This window comes from Nymphalis io, chromosome 17 (genome assembly GCF_905147045.1).
Source record: "Nymphalis io chromosome 17, ilAglIoxx1.1, whole genome shotgun sequence".
NCBI lineage: Eukaryota > Metazoa > Arthropoda > Insecta > Lepidoptera > Nymphalidae > Nymphalis > Nymphalis io.
The window spans coordinates 1712820-1728210 of NC_065904.1; the positions used below are offsets into that span (position 1 = coordinate 1712820).

A 15391-nucleotide genomic window follows, 5' to 3' on the forward strand; every position below is an offset into this window, starting at 1 on the left:
GCTTTGACGTTTAATATAATCAAAAAACAGATTAAAAATTCTGACATTCTGAGTTTTTATTTTTATTTTTTGTTCGTATATATATATATATATACGTTTCTTTTTAATGTATGTTTTATATTATGGCATATTTTTGTTATTGTATATTTGTATATTAATACTACTCGAAACTAAGCTATTTAAACATAGACAGATTGTGGCATGAACCTGTACATTTATGTAAAAATTGTAAACTTAATAACGGAAAAAAAATACTCACTTCCAATATATCCTAACCGACTTCGGTTATGATCTTCAAAGAAGACTTCGGGACAAAATGAAAAGAATATGAGAGTACGAAAGTGTTTGCACAAACTCGTATACACTCTCATAATCCGATGGGACAAATCGTCAAGAGCAAAAAGAGTTCAGGCGCAGGACCAAGGGCTATGTGGTGTGCAGCAGAATGACTACAAGTGACTGGTCATCGCTAAGATATCACCAGGATTCAGTACATATTTAGTACTGTTTAACACCTTTAACATATTCATACCTATTACATGTAGCTATAAGGTGAATGCATAAAAACATTGTTAATAAAGTTTTATTTTAAACAAAATTTTGTTAAAATATTGTCAGATTAAAGTAATTTAATTTAAAAATACCCAGTCAATTTAATCTTTAAATCTTAACGATTTTCGCATAAGGGCACCGTATTGTGTGCAATTGTCTTTCTTTGGACGGTTATTTAACAAACATTTGGTGCAAAACCATTCGGCAAAATATTAAGATTTTATAGCGAATTCTGATAACTTTAAATTCAAAGTTGCTCTGACACTCGATGACTTGATGAACTTTACTGGTGATAGGGCTTTGTGCAAGCTCGTCTGGGTCGGTACCACCCATCAGATATTCAACCGCAAAGTAGCAGTACTTGTTTTTTTTTTAGTGTTTGGTCACCGAGTGATCATGCCACTTGGCAGTGACATAACATCTTAGTTCCCAAGATTGGTGGCGCATTGGCAATGTAAGCGATGGTTAACATTTCTTACAATGCCAATGTCTATGGGCGTTGGTGACCACTCACCATCCGGCGGCCCCATATGTTCGTCCGCCTATCTATTTAATAAAAAAAAAAAAAACTTTGTACATTCATTCTAATGTCTATCTATTCGTGTATCCAGATTCCGAACTGAGAATTATATATACAAAGAATTTGATAATAAACTTCAATAATTTTATATTTGCCCGACCCGGAGGTTGAACAAAGTAACTCTGGATCGGCAGTCTTACAAGCAAACAAATCAACGATGTTATGCAATATAACGTAGCTGACTACGCAGATAATACAGATTTCCTTAAAACCTCCACAAAGAGTTTTATTAAGTTAAATGTCAAAAATCTACTATTAGTTCAAATATTTCTAAACCGTTTTTTCTTATATCCGCTGGTGTAAACGAACTCTTAAAGCTCGTGTAATGAGGCAAGCTTTTACTGAGGAAAAATAATATACAAAGCCTCTGAGCACCTATAAACGTAATTAATAAAGAAACAAAAGCAATATAATGTTTTATTAGCGAATAAATTAATCTTATAATATTCTCTTTGAATACAAATTCATTGTTATAATGTTTAATTTTCGCATATAACAATGGACGTTTTGTTTATATTCTCTCTATACAGGTTGAGCGTGTAAAAGCTAAAACTACAAACTAGTATTTACCCGGGGCATTGTCCGCGTGATGGGTGGTGGATTTTAGATACGTTATGTCTTTTTCCGTAGCACTGACAATGCGTACCCAAAATTTTACGAGTATGATGATCAGTTGAGTATTTAAGCGTAAAAAAATCAAAGTTACGCATTCATATAGTATGACAAAAATGCTCAATTCTTTGAGCCAATTTGTTGGGGTCAATTTTAGTAGAATATAAAAGTTTGTGCAATGAGTATTGTTATATTCCATTTTGAAGAATCAGTATGTCAGTGTAACTACAGGCACAAGAGACGAAACATTCTAGTTTTCAAGGTTTGTGACGCAGTCGCAATTTAAGGAGTTAGCATTTCTTATATCGCTAAGTCTATGGACGGTGGTGACCGCTTACCAAACACGTGGCCCATTTGTCCTACTATATTATAAAAAAAAGAACAATAAATATCCCTTATAATTAATTATTATTGCACCAGCTATTGCGAATAAATATCGAGTGCCGAAAAAATTGAGATGGACAATATTTATTAGTCATGTTTGAGCAATCATCCTGTATGCTGACGGATTACAATTTCTCTGGAACGTAATTTATTTGAAATTCAGGAATTATGTACGTTACATAAGCACAGTAAACGGTTTTTATGGAAATCGCTGCGTATCGTTACTGCGTAAACGCGCTGGATTACATGAGTGTTTGAAGATCTCCTTGAAATATGTTTATTAAAATGAATATAAAAATAATATTTTATTTTATTATATAAAATAAATTACGCGCGATATGTTAATATTACTGAATTTTATATTTATAGTTCACTAAAGCAAGAAACAGTTTTACAGGAATTTAAAAAAAAAATCTCAAAATTTGATCCGCGGCAAATTTAATTTTTGTCTGTCACGCCGAAGGACAGATGGTTTGGTGCATGAACATGTCTGTTTGTCCTGAGTCTGGGTGTAATTATTTAGTTGTCTGGTTTTCATAGTACAAGCTCTGTACAAGCTTAATTTGGGATCAGATGGCCGTGTGTGAAAAATGTCAACAGGATATTATTATTATTTTAACAAAATTTCGTTGTTTGTGTTGAAATTACGAGTATCGCCTAGGTGTATTAATGTATAAAAATATGGTACAAAATAAGTGTGACACATGCATATAATATTTTTTTTTAATTTTTAAGCTGTTACAAGATGAAACTCCTATTTGGATGATCCCTTTCAAAAGTATTTCCAGACTGATTTACCTACAACAAAATTGGCGTAAACGACAGTTAAGACAAGGATTATTGCTTAAAAAAAAGCAATGGCTTAGTAAAACTATTGATATGCGCTATATATGATTGAGTGCAGGCGCGTTAATTTATCATATAATAACAAACTTTGTTACTTATTATATATTAAATATAACTTACCATCACAATGTGTTCATTTAAAAAAAAATTTTTTTTTCATCTTCATTGAATTATAACAAAATTTACACAGTAGCCAATTCCGTGAAAATTACATTCCTTAGATAAGAGAATATAAAACTTGAAATTATATAACTCGTTACAAATAATAGAAAGGCTATAAAACAAATAAATTTATTTGATCGCTTAGTCATTTTGATTTAATTTCCAAATAACAACATTGAACCAAAGTATTAAGAATTGACATTGCTTGTCACAGATATTAAATTAAAGATTTTATTTCATCAATATTTATTTAATAATTGTAATATTAATTTGCTAAGAATTTTTAATCTTATCACTTTATAATATTTGTTTTACTAGAAGAAAAACAGTTGCTTTCAAATAAATTATCGCGTATTTATTTCTATATTTAAAAAAAAATATCATAGACTACGCTCTAGCAACGGTGTACGTTTCTTTTATTATATACAGAAAATCAGTGCTATTTGTTAACATCTTTTAAAATTAGAATGAATAAAACATTAAAACGTAATACTAAGTAATGTGTTAAGAAAATAACAGTCAAGACATTAACAAATGCAGACGAGTAAGAAAATTATAAATTGTACTAATTCTCTTTGAATCTTAAAACTTGATTACTATTGAAATAAGAACTTTAAATTATTTTTTTAATCTTCACTTTGAAGCAACTGCCACAGATAATCACAATTTTTTAAAATTTGAAAACCGTCAAGATTCACATCCTGCCTCTTCGCAACACTACCTCATTGTACTCTCGACCACGTCGTTACAAATTACTCGTAAAAACGAAATTAAATAACGCCGATAAATAAAACACACAAAATAATAATCAAATTTATTTAACCTTAAAACGTACAACTAAAACGCATCCTTGCACCAAATCACGCAAAAAATACATGAAAATATGACTAAACATTTCATTAAAAAACTAAAGAACCACTTTATGAAATAAAAAACCCTAAACGCATAAATTCAGTAGTGGCCAAACGAATGTGGTATTATTTTGTGCAGAATCAGACTCACCAGCACGAAGTACAGTGGTTCAACATTTTCGTACTATTAGAATATACCTATTTATTTTAATTTTACTAATAATTATTTAAAAAATATTTTTTAGACGTCCATCTAAATAAAAGCCAAACAATATTGTATTTCAATAAGCTTTAAACAAAATTACATTAGACAGATTTAATTTTCATACTTAATTTTGATAAAATTGGATATGTATGTATGTATGAAAAAACCTTTCATCTTTATAATAAATTTTATTGTACATCTATTTTATTAAGGATCGTTTCTAATGTAAACAATATAAATTCACATAACGCACGTTTCACATTTTAAGCGGGTGTTTAGTTCAGCAATTTATCTCAATCTGTCATAATTGATTTGACATTCGAAAGAAAGAGACAAGCATTGTTTAACGCAATACATTTATAGGTTAAGGCGTTAAGCAGAAATACTAAATAAACATCAATCGGAGTACACATGAGAACTTAGTCAAAAATATTTCGTAATGATTTCGGTATTCCCGAATGTAAAATTAAAATCCATCCGCTGAGAAAAGACGTTCCTCGTCAATTCATTCGCCATGATTGGTAATACGCTACAAAAAAGAAACCAGTTGACGTAACCTTGTTACAGCGCAGAACATAATTAAATTAAGCATAAATAATATTAATAATTTATTTTTTAAATTGACTGACTGATATAGTTCTTAATGATATTATTTGTTAGCCATAAACTATACGTTTCTCATTGTAAATTCTCCGCTGATTCAAAATTACCTCATCCATACGATCACGGCTCTATGAGGAACGCATTCCCTCATAGGTTGGAGATTAATTATATGAGATGACAAAATATATTCATCTAATTACCGCCCGCTACATCGCTTGCGTGTGAAGGCTGGAGAGCTGGAAGTACCCTATGTCCATTTCTGTTCCCAGAACAACGCGTTAGCAAGTCTTCACGACAATCAGTTGAGTAGTTACGTAACAATTAAAAAACAAACGCACCTTTTGCCTTTAAAATATTAGCAAAGGTCATGGTTAACTTATTTTTTCATTTATTACTTTTTTTTCCATGAAATTAAATAACAGCCAGTAAAATAGATAGAAACCCTTTGAAAAGTCTATCTAAATATATATTTTATATCAATTCATAGTTATTCTATCTAAAATTCTGACGCACTTCTACAGTAAATAGCCTCGTGATTGCATCCCTATATGGTGGTGTACAATTACGATTCGTTAAATATAGGACCTGGCAATACATATTAATAATACTTGTCTTGAAGAGCTTTTTTTCTTCTTCATTTTCACAGATTATTTTATCATCACGTCCCACAAAGGATACACGAAGGCGATTGATACACTCAACATAACGGCTTATTGAATTTTGAAGGCATAATAGTATATAATATATGTTAACAATTTATCTAAAATCCGCAAGTGTTACAATGTACACCAAATCAAAAAGGGCAACATGACGTTTCCTTAAGTTCTCATTATTAACAGATGGCGTTAAACGCATTGATACTCATTCCTTTTATATGCCTGTTACGAGTTTTTCTACCCAACCATCAAATAAAGAGATCAATAAATTTATGCTACACGAGGTTTTTATGACAGAGAGAGATTTAAATCCGAAAACTGCTTTTGATTATGGAAAATTAAACTTTATAAGCAAATTCTTTGATAGAAACAACTAATGACAATTCCAAATCATATTTGTTTTAAAGAACATTCCTGAAAAGTAAAATTTTTCTCTTTTTATTAGCAATGTTTTGACATTGTTTTAACACTTTATTCTAATGGGATTAAAGTTCATATTTGTTTGTCAAATCCGCAATCTCATTGTCGCTTAAATTTTCAACGTCTTTGCAGTGACACAGCATGTCGTTTAACACTGAAAAATGACAAAAGCATAAATATATTATGACGTTAAATAATTATAGTACACTATAAAAGAATATGATTCGATTTATATATAATATAATATGTAGGTGTATGTAGATATGTATGTTTAGAATGTATTAGAAAATTGCAGTTAATGAAAGTGCAGAAACAAGACAAGAAAGCAAACAAACATTTGAAACATGGCATATGTACAGACAATATAAATTAATATAAATATAAATACATATTATATCATTGTATAGTATTTTATACTTTTCTTGTACTACTAGGAACAGAATCTACAGAAATTAAGGAACAACTGCAGAAAGATAGAGATTTGTGCATAAGGATTGATTGGTTTATTATTATATAAATAACTTTAGATATAATTGTAGATACTTATTAAAAGAAAAAATTTACAGTTATGCGGAGCAATTCATTGTCAAATTTGTAGTGCCTCGGGTTGTTCTCGCATACAACTAGATACAATTGGATTTTTTTCGAAGTTTCATGTGAAATGAAATCAGTGTATAATAAAATTGTGCTAAGCTTACAATTCTTATCGCTGTTGGTGAGGAACATGGCCAGAGCGGAGAATCTTTTAACCTTGCTGAGACCCTTGAGATAGGCCGATATTGTTTTGTTTCTAAATTTATCCTTATTATGACATAGCGTGTATAGGAGATCGGAGAGCACGTCGCTTTCCAGAGCATTCTCGAAGATAGCTGGTAACTTTGTCGGTTCTATTATCTGTGGAATAAGTTATATTGTCAAGAGTTAGTCAATACAGTAATATTGATTTATTTAACGAAATTTTTTAAGTTTACAGAAACCTTAAAAAACTTTAGTACCTCACAAGCGCTGCGAGTGCACATTTTTTTTAATAGTATTTTAAACGAACGTACAAAAATTTTAATTTATTATTATTTATTCATGTATTCATTTGGAAACATACAGTATAATATACATATATATGTATATATATAAACATTTGACAACAAAGTAAGTTTTATTCAAACCATCAAAGTTTTCACTTTTACATTAAGAAATGGAGTGAACTTGGTAACAATAGTAATGTAACTGAGACCAGTTAGCCAGTTGTACCGATCTCACACACACATTAACGCACTTACAATAACAAATCTTATGCTGACGTCATCTGACACTTGAAGCTTTAGCCCCTAAAGTGTAGGGAGTGCTAAAATGTTTACAATCAATAATATGATATAAATAAACTTAAGGGAATTACGTAAACATAAGAATAATATGTGTAGAAAAAGCTATATTATAGACACTGCTCGTGCCAGCCCGCAACACTATCTTGATCTACGAATGATATCATGGCTACTTAAGTAGAAAGCAAAGCAAATTACCAATGTTTATAAAAAAAATTTTTATTCATTTGTAAGCAGTAGTCAGCCATAAGTCAAAAACGCCGCGTCTTATATTTAATTTTCAATAAAAAAATATTATATATTATAAGCTATCAATATGGCAACATTAGCAAATCATGTACAGAAATCACGGGCACGGTCAGGAGCCCCCTAACCATTACATCTGAAACCAGATTAACTATTACATCCGTACCCGTAACAGCCTGTGAAAGTCCCACTGCTGGGCTAAAGACCACCTCTCCTCTTTTTGAGGAGAAGATTTGAAGCTTATTCCACCATGCTGCTCCAATGCGGGCTGGTGGAATACACATGTGGCAGAATTTCAGTGAAATTAGTCACATGCAGGTTTCCTCACGAAGTTTTCCTTCACCGTATTATTATATTATATATTATAGCACGAGATGAATTATAATCACAAATTAAGCACATGAAAATTCAGTGGTGTTTGCCCGGGTTTGAAATCACGATCATCGGTTAAGATTCACGCGTTCTTACCACTGGGCCATCTCGTCATCTTACATAAGAATGAATATAAATAGAAACTCGGAATACAAAAATATAATCATCCCAAAAAACATTCCCAGCATTGGTTTTGCAATTTAAAAATTGCGATGACATGGACAATGACGCACATTTAAATGTTGCCATATTATAAAAGAAAAAAAAATGTAAAAAAAAAACAGATTTAAAAATACTTACACTCAAATAATCACTTCTAGCGCGGTTATTTCCTTTCAAATACTTCCACTCCGCCATAAATTGAACACTACTCATTGGTGGTACCATATTTTGCATTATATCATTAACATTAACATGGTCACCGATTTTCATATTAATCTTCTTGTCACCATCACAATGTGGGGCGGTTTCGACGATTTTGTTGGAATCGTTGTTATTCGAGTCCCCGTGGGATATATTATCACTCATCTCAATGAACTTCACACGTGTCGGCGGTTTGTCGTGTGCGTTACGACCTAATGGGACTTCTTGAATGGGCACGTGTTTTAATGCCCTCTGAAAATAAAAGTAAAAAAGATATACAAACTGAGATTGTTTTTAATTTTCGATTGGTATATTTTTTTAAATACACAATAAGTAGGCGGACTCGCCATTTACCATCAGGTGGTCTGTGATTGGTCCACCGCCACCCATGCACTTACACTGGGTCACTTACTCTTTTTTTTTATGGAATAGGACGGCGGACAAGCTTATGGGCCACCTGATGGTAAGTGGTCACCAAACGCCCTTAGACATTGGCATTGTAAGAAATGTCAACCATCGCTTACATAGCCAATGCGCCACCAACCTTGGGAACTAAGATTTTATGTCCCTCGTGCCTGTAATTACACTGGCTCACTCACCCTTCAGACCGGAACACAACAATAACAAGTACTGCTGTTTTGCGGTAGAATATCTGATGAGTGGGTGGTACCTACCCAGACGAGCTTACACAAAGCCCTACCACCAGTAAAACTCTTCAAACGCAACAATACAAAGTATTGCTGCTTGGGGATAGAATATATGATCAGTGGGTGGTACTTATCCAGACGGGCTTGCACAAAGCCCTACCACTAAGTAAATATAAATTTGTTGTCATTTGTTTTATATGAAGTAGAAATCGCAAGGTCTTATACTCCTTCCCCTCTGTTGTTTGATGATCAAATTGTAATGCATTTGAATAAGTGAATAAGCCATATACTAATTTTGAAATATCGCTTTTTTAGTAGGGATGCCCAAAAACGTTTATTGTATCGATATATCGTATGGTCACATTATCGAATATAGTATCGTAACCGTTATACCATAACTCTTAATACATATGCGATATAGCAGTCTGTCAATTCAAAGGGATATTTTTTAAAGTTTTTAAGATAATATTTTATTTCTTAAGTTTTTTTCATCAATTAATTTTTTCAAAGTCGCCACTGATTATTTTAAACAAAAACAAGAAGCTCTTTTTTTATATTCGCCGGGAAGGCAAATGACTACTCCACCTGATGGTAAGTGGTAGTAGAGTCCAAACGCGACGACGGCCAGTACAGACGGGAAAAACGTTCTGCACTAGCCGCCTTGCCTTGCCGGCCCGCAAGATGCCTCTTCACGCCTCGTTTGAAGGAAACGCTCTTGTTCTATATTATAATTGACATAAGTTATGTCAATCATCTCTTTTTGCGAATATGTTCAAGGTCGCTTTTTATCATTTTTTTGAGATGAATCTTATAATAATCGTACAAATAATACATTGCCGTAGCTTGATACGATATTTTTTATAGGAATACGATATATCGAATATCGTATTAAATATCGATATATCGTATAGTGCTGTTTCGATATTTCGATATCGCATCGTATCGGTCATATTTTTCCACACCTTTAAACTCTTGTATAGTCTATAGCATTTGTAAAAAATTTGATAAGCGTAGAGATTATATCCATTTAACAAGATATTCTTTAGAAAGACCAAACCGTTCTCACAGCGGATTCAAATTCAGTTATGTAATAAAAAAAATGTTTATATTTATTATACATACCTTGGATCTTAAATGTGGAGGTTTCTTCACCGGTCGTATAACCGTTATATTTTCACCGACACCATTCCTCCACTTCTCTAGTGGACTGAGTTCCTTCTTCGCTGGCTCGCTTGGCAATTGCACTATCTTCGCTGGCGACGTAGGATTCGTTACGACCGGTTTCGATTCATTCGTTGGCGTCGATAACGGCGATGATTTCGATTTCGCCTGTAATCATATATAATTTCCAAATGAATGATAGTCGAGATGGGCAAGTTGATGGATCACGTGTTTTTTAATCGTAAGTTGTTGGTTCATTGGTTCAACGTAGCCCACGTTGGCTAACTTTCCATATGAACAAAAGGTTTCTCGTCCTGCAGCACGGCGGCCGGGTCGCGCTAGCGGCCGACGTGGCGACACTCACCCCCTTGGTGCCCATCCTGATCTTGATGGCTTCGAGCTGGCGGCGCGCGGCGGTGTTGTGCGGCTCGTACTGCAGCACGGCGGCGAGGTCGTGCGAGGCGGCGCGCAGCGAGCCCAGCCGCTCGCGGGCCGTGGCGCGCCGCTGCAGCGCCTTCACGTACGTGGGGTCCAGGCGGAGCGCCTCCGTGCAGTCCGATTCCGCTTGATGGAGACTGGAATTATAAAATCACTAAGTGATGAGAACTATACTTTTTATAATAATAATAATATCCTGGGACATTTTTCACACACGGCCATCTGATCCCAAATTAGGCTTGGACAGATCTTGTGCTATGGAAACCAGACAACTGATATGCTACATATACTACTTTTCTTTTGTCAATACATACTTACATAGATAATTACACCTAGACTCAGGACAAACAGACATGTTAGAGCACACAAATGTCTGTCCTGGGTGGGAATCGAACCCACAACCTTCGGCGTGAAAGGCTACTACCAACCACGCTAACCGGCTCGTCAAGCATAATTTGTTGATTTTTTTTATACAAAACATATATTTGCGCGCTTTAGGGATAAGATCGATTCGTATGCCGTGACGGCAAACGGCACGACGCTCTCTTATGTCGTCTTGCTACTCATCGCCACCGCTCTACTGCTACGGTGCTACTAATACGTAAATTTTTTTTTTTTTTTTATAGAATAGGAAGGCGGACGAGCATATGGGCCACCTGATGGTAAGTGGTCACCAACGCTCTTAGACATTAGCATTGTAAGAAATGTCAACCATCGCTTACATATCCAATGCGCCACCAACCTTGGGAACTAAGATTTTATGTCCCTTGTGCCTGTAATTACACTGGCTCACTCACCCTTCAAACCGGAACACAACAATATCAAGTATTGCTGTTTTGCGGTAGAATATCTGATGAGTGGTTACCCTACCCAGACGAGCTTGCACAAAGCCCTACCAATAATTATATACCTAATAGCTATATTTTTTTTTGTTTATTAAAACAACAATATTATGCACAAAATAAGTTAAAACATTTTTGTACGATTATATAACTATAGACAAACAAAATCATACACCGAAAATAATGTTTAGAAAGATCAAAAAAAATTATATTACTATAATTACCTGTCCTTCTTCAAGTAACACAATCCTCTGTTAGCATAAAAGATGGCATCGTCTTTCACAAGCTCTATAGCTCTATTGTAACAAGAGATAGCCTCGTCCCATTTCTCTTGCTTAACGAAATTGTTGCCCTGAAATTTGTTGTTATTTTATAATAAACATATGTTTACCCAGAAAAGTATTTGTAATATAAATAATAATCTACATAAAATAAAAACTTAGCTTTAACTATCAGAAACAATTACATGATATCGGTTTATTTAACATTTTTTTGTCGGTGATGACTTGTGGTAGTCATTTATGTAGATCAAATTTTGTCATTATAAGTAATATTCTAATTGAAAAATTATAAATAAATATAAATAAAACATTAATACAAAAAAAAAATAATACAAAGTACCATTGAGTACTATGTTTTGATGTGTTTTGATACATGACGGCTAAAAGAACATTGTGATAATAATAAAAAACAATATATACCCTCTCTTTTTCGTATCGTCCTTCTTCTTTCAACTTTTCAGCCTTTGCTGACTGACTTTTCTTACTGTCGAGGGACACGGGGCCCAGATCTGCCATGTCTACTTCTTCACATGCTTTGTTCTATAACAATTGAATCCATTAACATTTCCAAATGACAACATTTGTGAAAAGAAAATGTGCATGCATCCAGTTAAATTCTGCCACTTGTGTCCTATCCAATCCCTTGATGAGCTTTAAAGTTTGGTAAATGAGCTTCAAAGCTTTCACTTATCAAAAGGGAAATCCTTTGTCCAGCAGTGCTTTTACTTAAATCTTTTGATTGCATACTTCTATAATTTTCAATGTTTCAAATTAAGTATAAATAAAGAAATAACTGTCAAATTTTTAAAATTAGTAAAATAATGAAATAATCATAAAAATATGATTTCATATTTTTATGATTATTTATAGTAAGTTGTTTTTTATAATATGATTTATAATGCTTTTTTTATTTTCTAGTGGTGATACGAAATAACTCTGTTATTTTTTCTTGGTCCTCTAGCCAATGTTTAGTTGGTGTTTAGTTTTTTACAATATACCAGGAGAGGGCAGATCAAATACCTCAATTTATTCTAATACCTTTAGCCAAATTTCAACCAAGTAGTGCACAAGTGTATACGGAAATAGTGCAATATCTTTGCGCTCTCTCCGATGACAATCCAACACACTGGAGTTAGGCTTTACAAGCATTTCAAGGTAGGTAGGTATAACAATGTCATCTTCATAAATCCTATTGAGAATTTCTGTACAGGGTTTCATTAACTTGATTGAAGCATTACACCAATGTGGCAATGATACAAACACAATCTTTAATTGTTAAACAACCACAATATTGTTTTAAGAACAACTAGCTATCTATTTGCAATCAGCTGTATATTTTTATCAGTCATAATAACAAAATCTTCATTGCTATAAACATTTTTCCTACTTGGCGATGGTTATTGTGAACATAGGTCTCTTTATATTCAAATTTTTGTTTTTCAATAGAAATTACTCCACATTTAATCTTACCTCCTCTATAATTATCATAATATGACATTTTATTTTTCTTCCTTTTCTCTTATTTATCTCATCCTCTCACGTGCCACACAGTAATAGTTATTGTCAATTTATAATTTAGATTTCCCATCTCGTATAGTTTATATATAAGAAAATTAATTCACGGCCACATAACTCGTCCATTCTTATTGTTAAGTAGAATTAGCCACAAGAAACAACAATTATCTATTATAGCAATTAAAACCTATTGATTGATATAAAATTTAAATAAAGCCATTGTTATGAGAATTCACGAGCTAGCCTTAGTATTCATTAGCAGAAGTTTGATGTAAATATATATATAGCATTTGAAATAGATTTTTTAAAAAAATTAAAAAACTACTAATATAACGAATTAAACACTTAAACATATCAGTGAGAAAGCAGGACAACTTACTTATTTTGTTTAAGTGTGACAATGATGCAAGTTACAATATTCTGTGTTAGTAAAACTAAAAAATGTGTCAATGTCACAAAGGAAAACAATAATAAGCTGAATGTTGCCAACTTCATTATTAAGTATTTATGGAGGTGACAGATTAAAAACCGAAATAAACTATGGGAAGAGCTCTTGTTATCAACAAGTAAGATCAATTTAAACATAATATTACAATATGAATTACAAATTTAGTCTGAAATGCATCGCAAGATTTTTTAATAAAAATAAGCATTTACTTAATAATATACGTATAATAATATGTAACTATAACAAAGCAGAAGCATTACCAATTAGTCCAAAAAAAAAAATGTAATAAAGAGAAAAAAGTTATACTACAACGTCAGCAACCATTATATGTCCCAAATAGGTGTAGTGTCCCACTTTAATTTTGTGTACAATATGTCTAATGCCTTGTTAACAATGACGTCTATTTTTTTATACATAATTTAATATAAGATACACATTTACTAACATTGTTTTCATTAGAAATAAAATTGTTGTCGGTCAATGTGTGCTTTAATTCGATAATTTTCTTGTAAAATTCCAAGGCAATATAAATACACAAAACATAAAACAGTAAAATACAAATATGTGACCATCAATATATATTGTTTTTCGTCAAAGATACCATATATACATCAAAAAAGATCATAATAAACTTGTTACATCATACTTTTTCTATTATTTGTATCTATTGTAACTAATATATAGCAATGTATATGCAATTAAAAGTACATATGAAAAATACAGTAACTTATCATCATAAAGTTTAAAATAGAAACTCTATTTTTTAGACAGCATGTAAAATGTTGATCGTAGTTGTACGATTTTGATAGTACCCATTTGAAAGGACTATAACAATTCATAATGAATAGCATTAACTTTATATGTTGTATCATAGTCTCATGCCTAGTAAAATATAGAGTAATAGTCGCAGGCAAATTAGTAAGGATTTCAACTGTGTAACAAAGGACAAGCTTACCACATCAAATTTTTCCCAGGCACTGTAGTCAGATCCTGTGATCCTTTTCTGGGGCTGCTTCTTGACTTGCACTGGTTTCTCTTTACGCGCCTTGCTCCTTACTGGTGGAAGATCCTATCCCCAAAAGACTCAGAGTGAATACTTAGTCGCAAAAACTCGATTACCGCCGCCATAAAATAAATAAAGAAAAAGAAAAAACAAGGACCACCATGAAATAACACACGCGATAGCGAAATTGCAAGATACATAGTACAACACTACACTAACCACAACATATATAATTTACTTTGTATATCACTAAGCACTGAATTGGTAAATTATGTTTTTTTTTAAACCTGTACAAATTCACCGTTAAGTGCGGCCTCTTTACGTTTCATTTCAATCTCCCAATTCTGTAAATCTGTGAGATATGTTTGCAAGGTGTTCACATTATCCCGAGCCTGTCTTTGTATTTTAAAAGCTTTGTCCATTTTTATTGACACGAAAAAGAGTTTTTTTACCTGTTTAATCGATAGAAAGCGGTTGTCAACCTCAAATTGTTTTCACGTTGTCATGGCGCTGACACAGTTCAGGATTATAAACGAATGTGAATCTTTACAATCTGTAACATACAAATATGTTTTAGCTTCAAAACGAAAAAAAGTTTAAAAAAAATCATGTACCTACACAGATATACTATGTGTATCTACCTTCTATTTAAAAGTATATAAAATTAACTAGCATTAAGAGGTAGTTAAGAACCGAAAAAGTAGATGTCGCTGTAGTATTCTACATTCAAAAGGTTGAAAGTGCAGACATTACGATTTTAAATAATAGGGAATAAACTTGAACGATGTCACTTTTTTATTTATTATAGAAAATATATTTGAAAATCAAATGAGTTTATATGCATAACTATATATAAGAAAAGTAAACTAGAAAAGATTACTAAAA

The 15391-nt window shown here is 32.5% G+C and overlaps 1 protein-coding gene across 4 annotated transcripts; it reads right to left on the minus strand.

Moving 5' to 3' along the window:
- Nucleotides 1-4768: 4768 nt before the first annotated feature.
- Nucleotides 4769-15097, minus strand: LOC126774981 (RNA polymerase II-associated protein 3). Of its 4 annotated transcripts, none has more exons than XM_050496677.1 (9): nt 14959-15097; nt 14459-14572; nt 11961-12080; nt 11484-11611; nt 10344-10554; nt 9941-10147; nt 8109-8423; nt 6570-6765; nt 4769-6025 (listed from the first exon to the last, which is right to left on the minus strand). In XM_050496677.1, exons 3-9 carry the CDS (start codon nt 12054-12056, stop codon nt 5937-5939), a joined length of 1242 nt encoding a protein of 413 aa, XP_050352634.1. In that variant the 5' UTR covers nt 12057-12080; nt 14459-14572; nt 14959-15097; the 3' UTR covers nt 4769-5936. The 4 variants fall into 4 exon arrangements, with proteins under 4 accessions (XP_050352634.1, XP_050352632.1, XP_050352635.1 ...); XM_050496675.1 differs by lacking the exon at nt 14959-15097 and adding an exon at nt 14794-14952; XM_050496678.1 differs by lacking the exon at nt 14959-15097 and adding an exon at nt 14726-14749.
- Nucleotides 15098-15391: the final 294 nt, after the last annotated feature.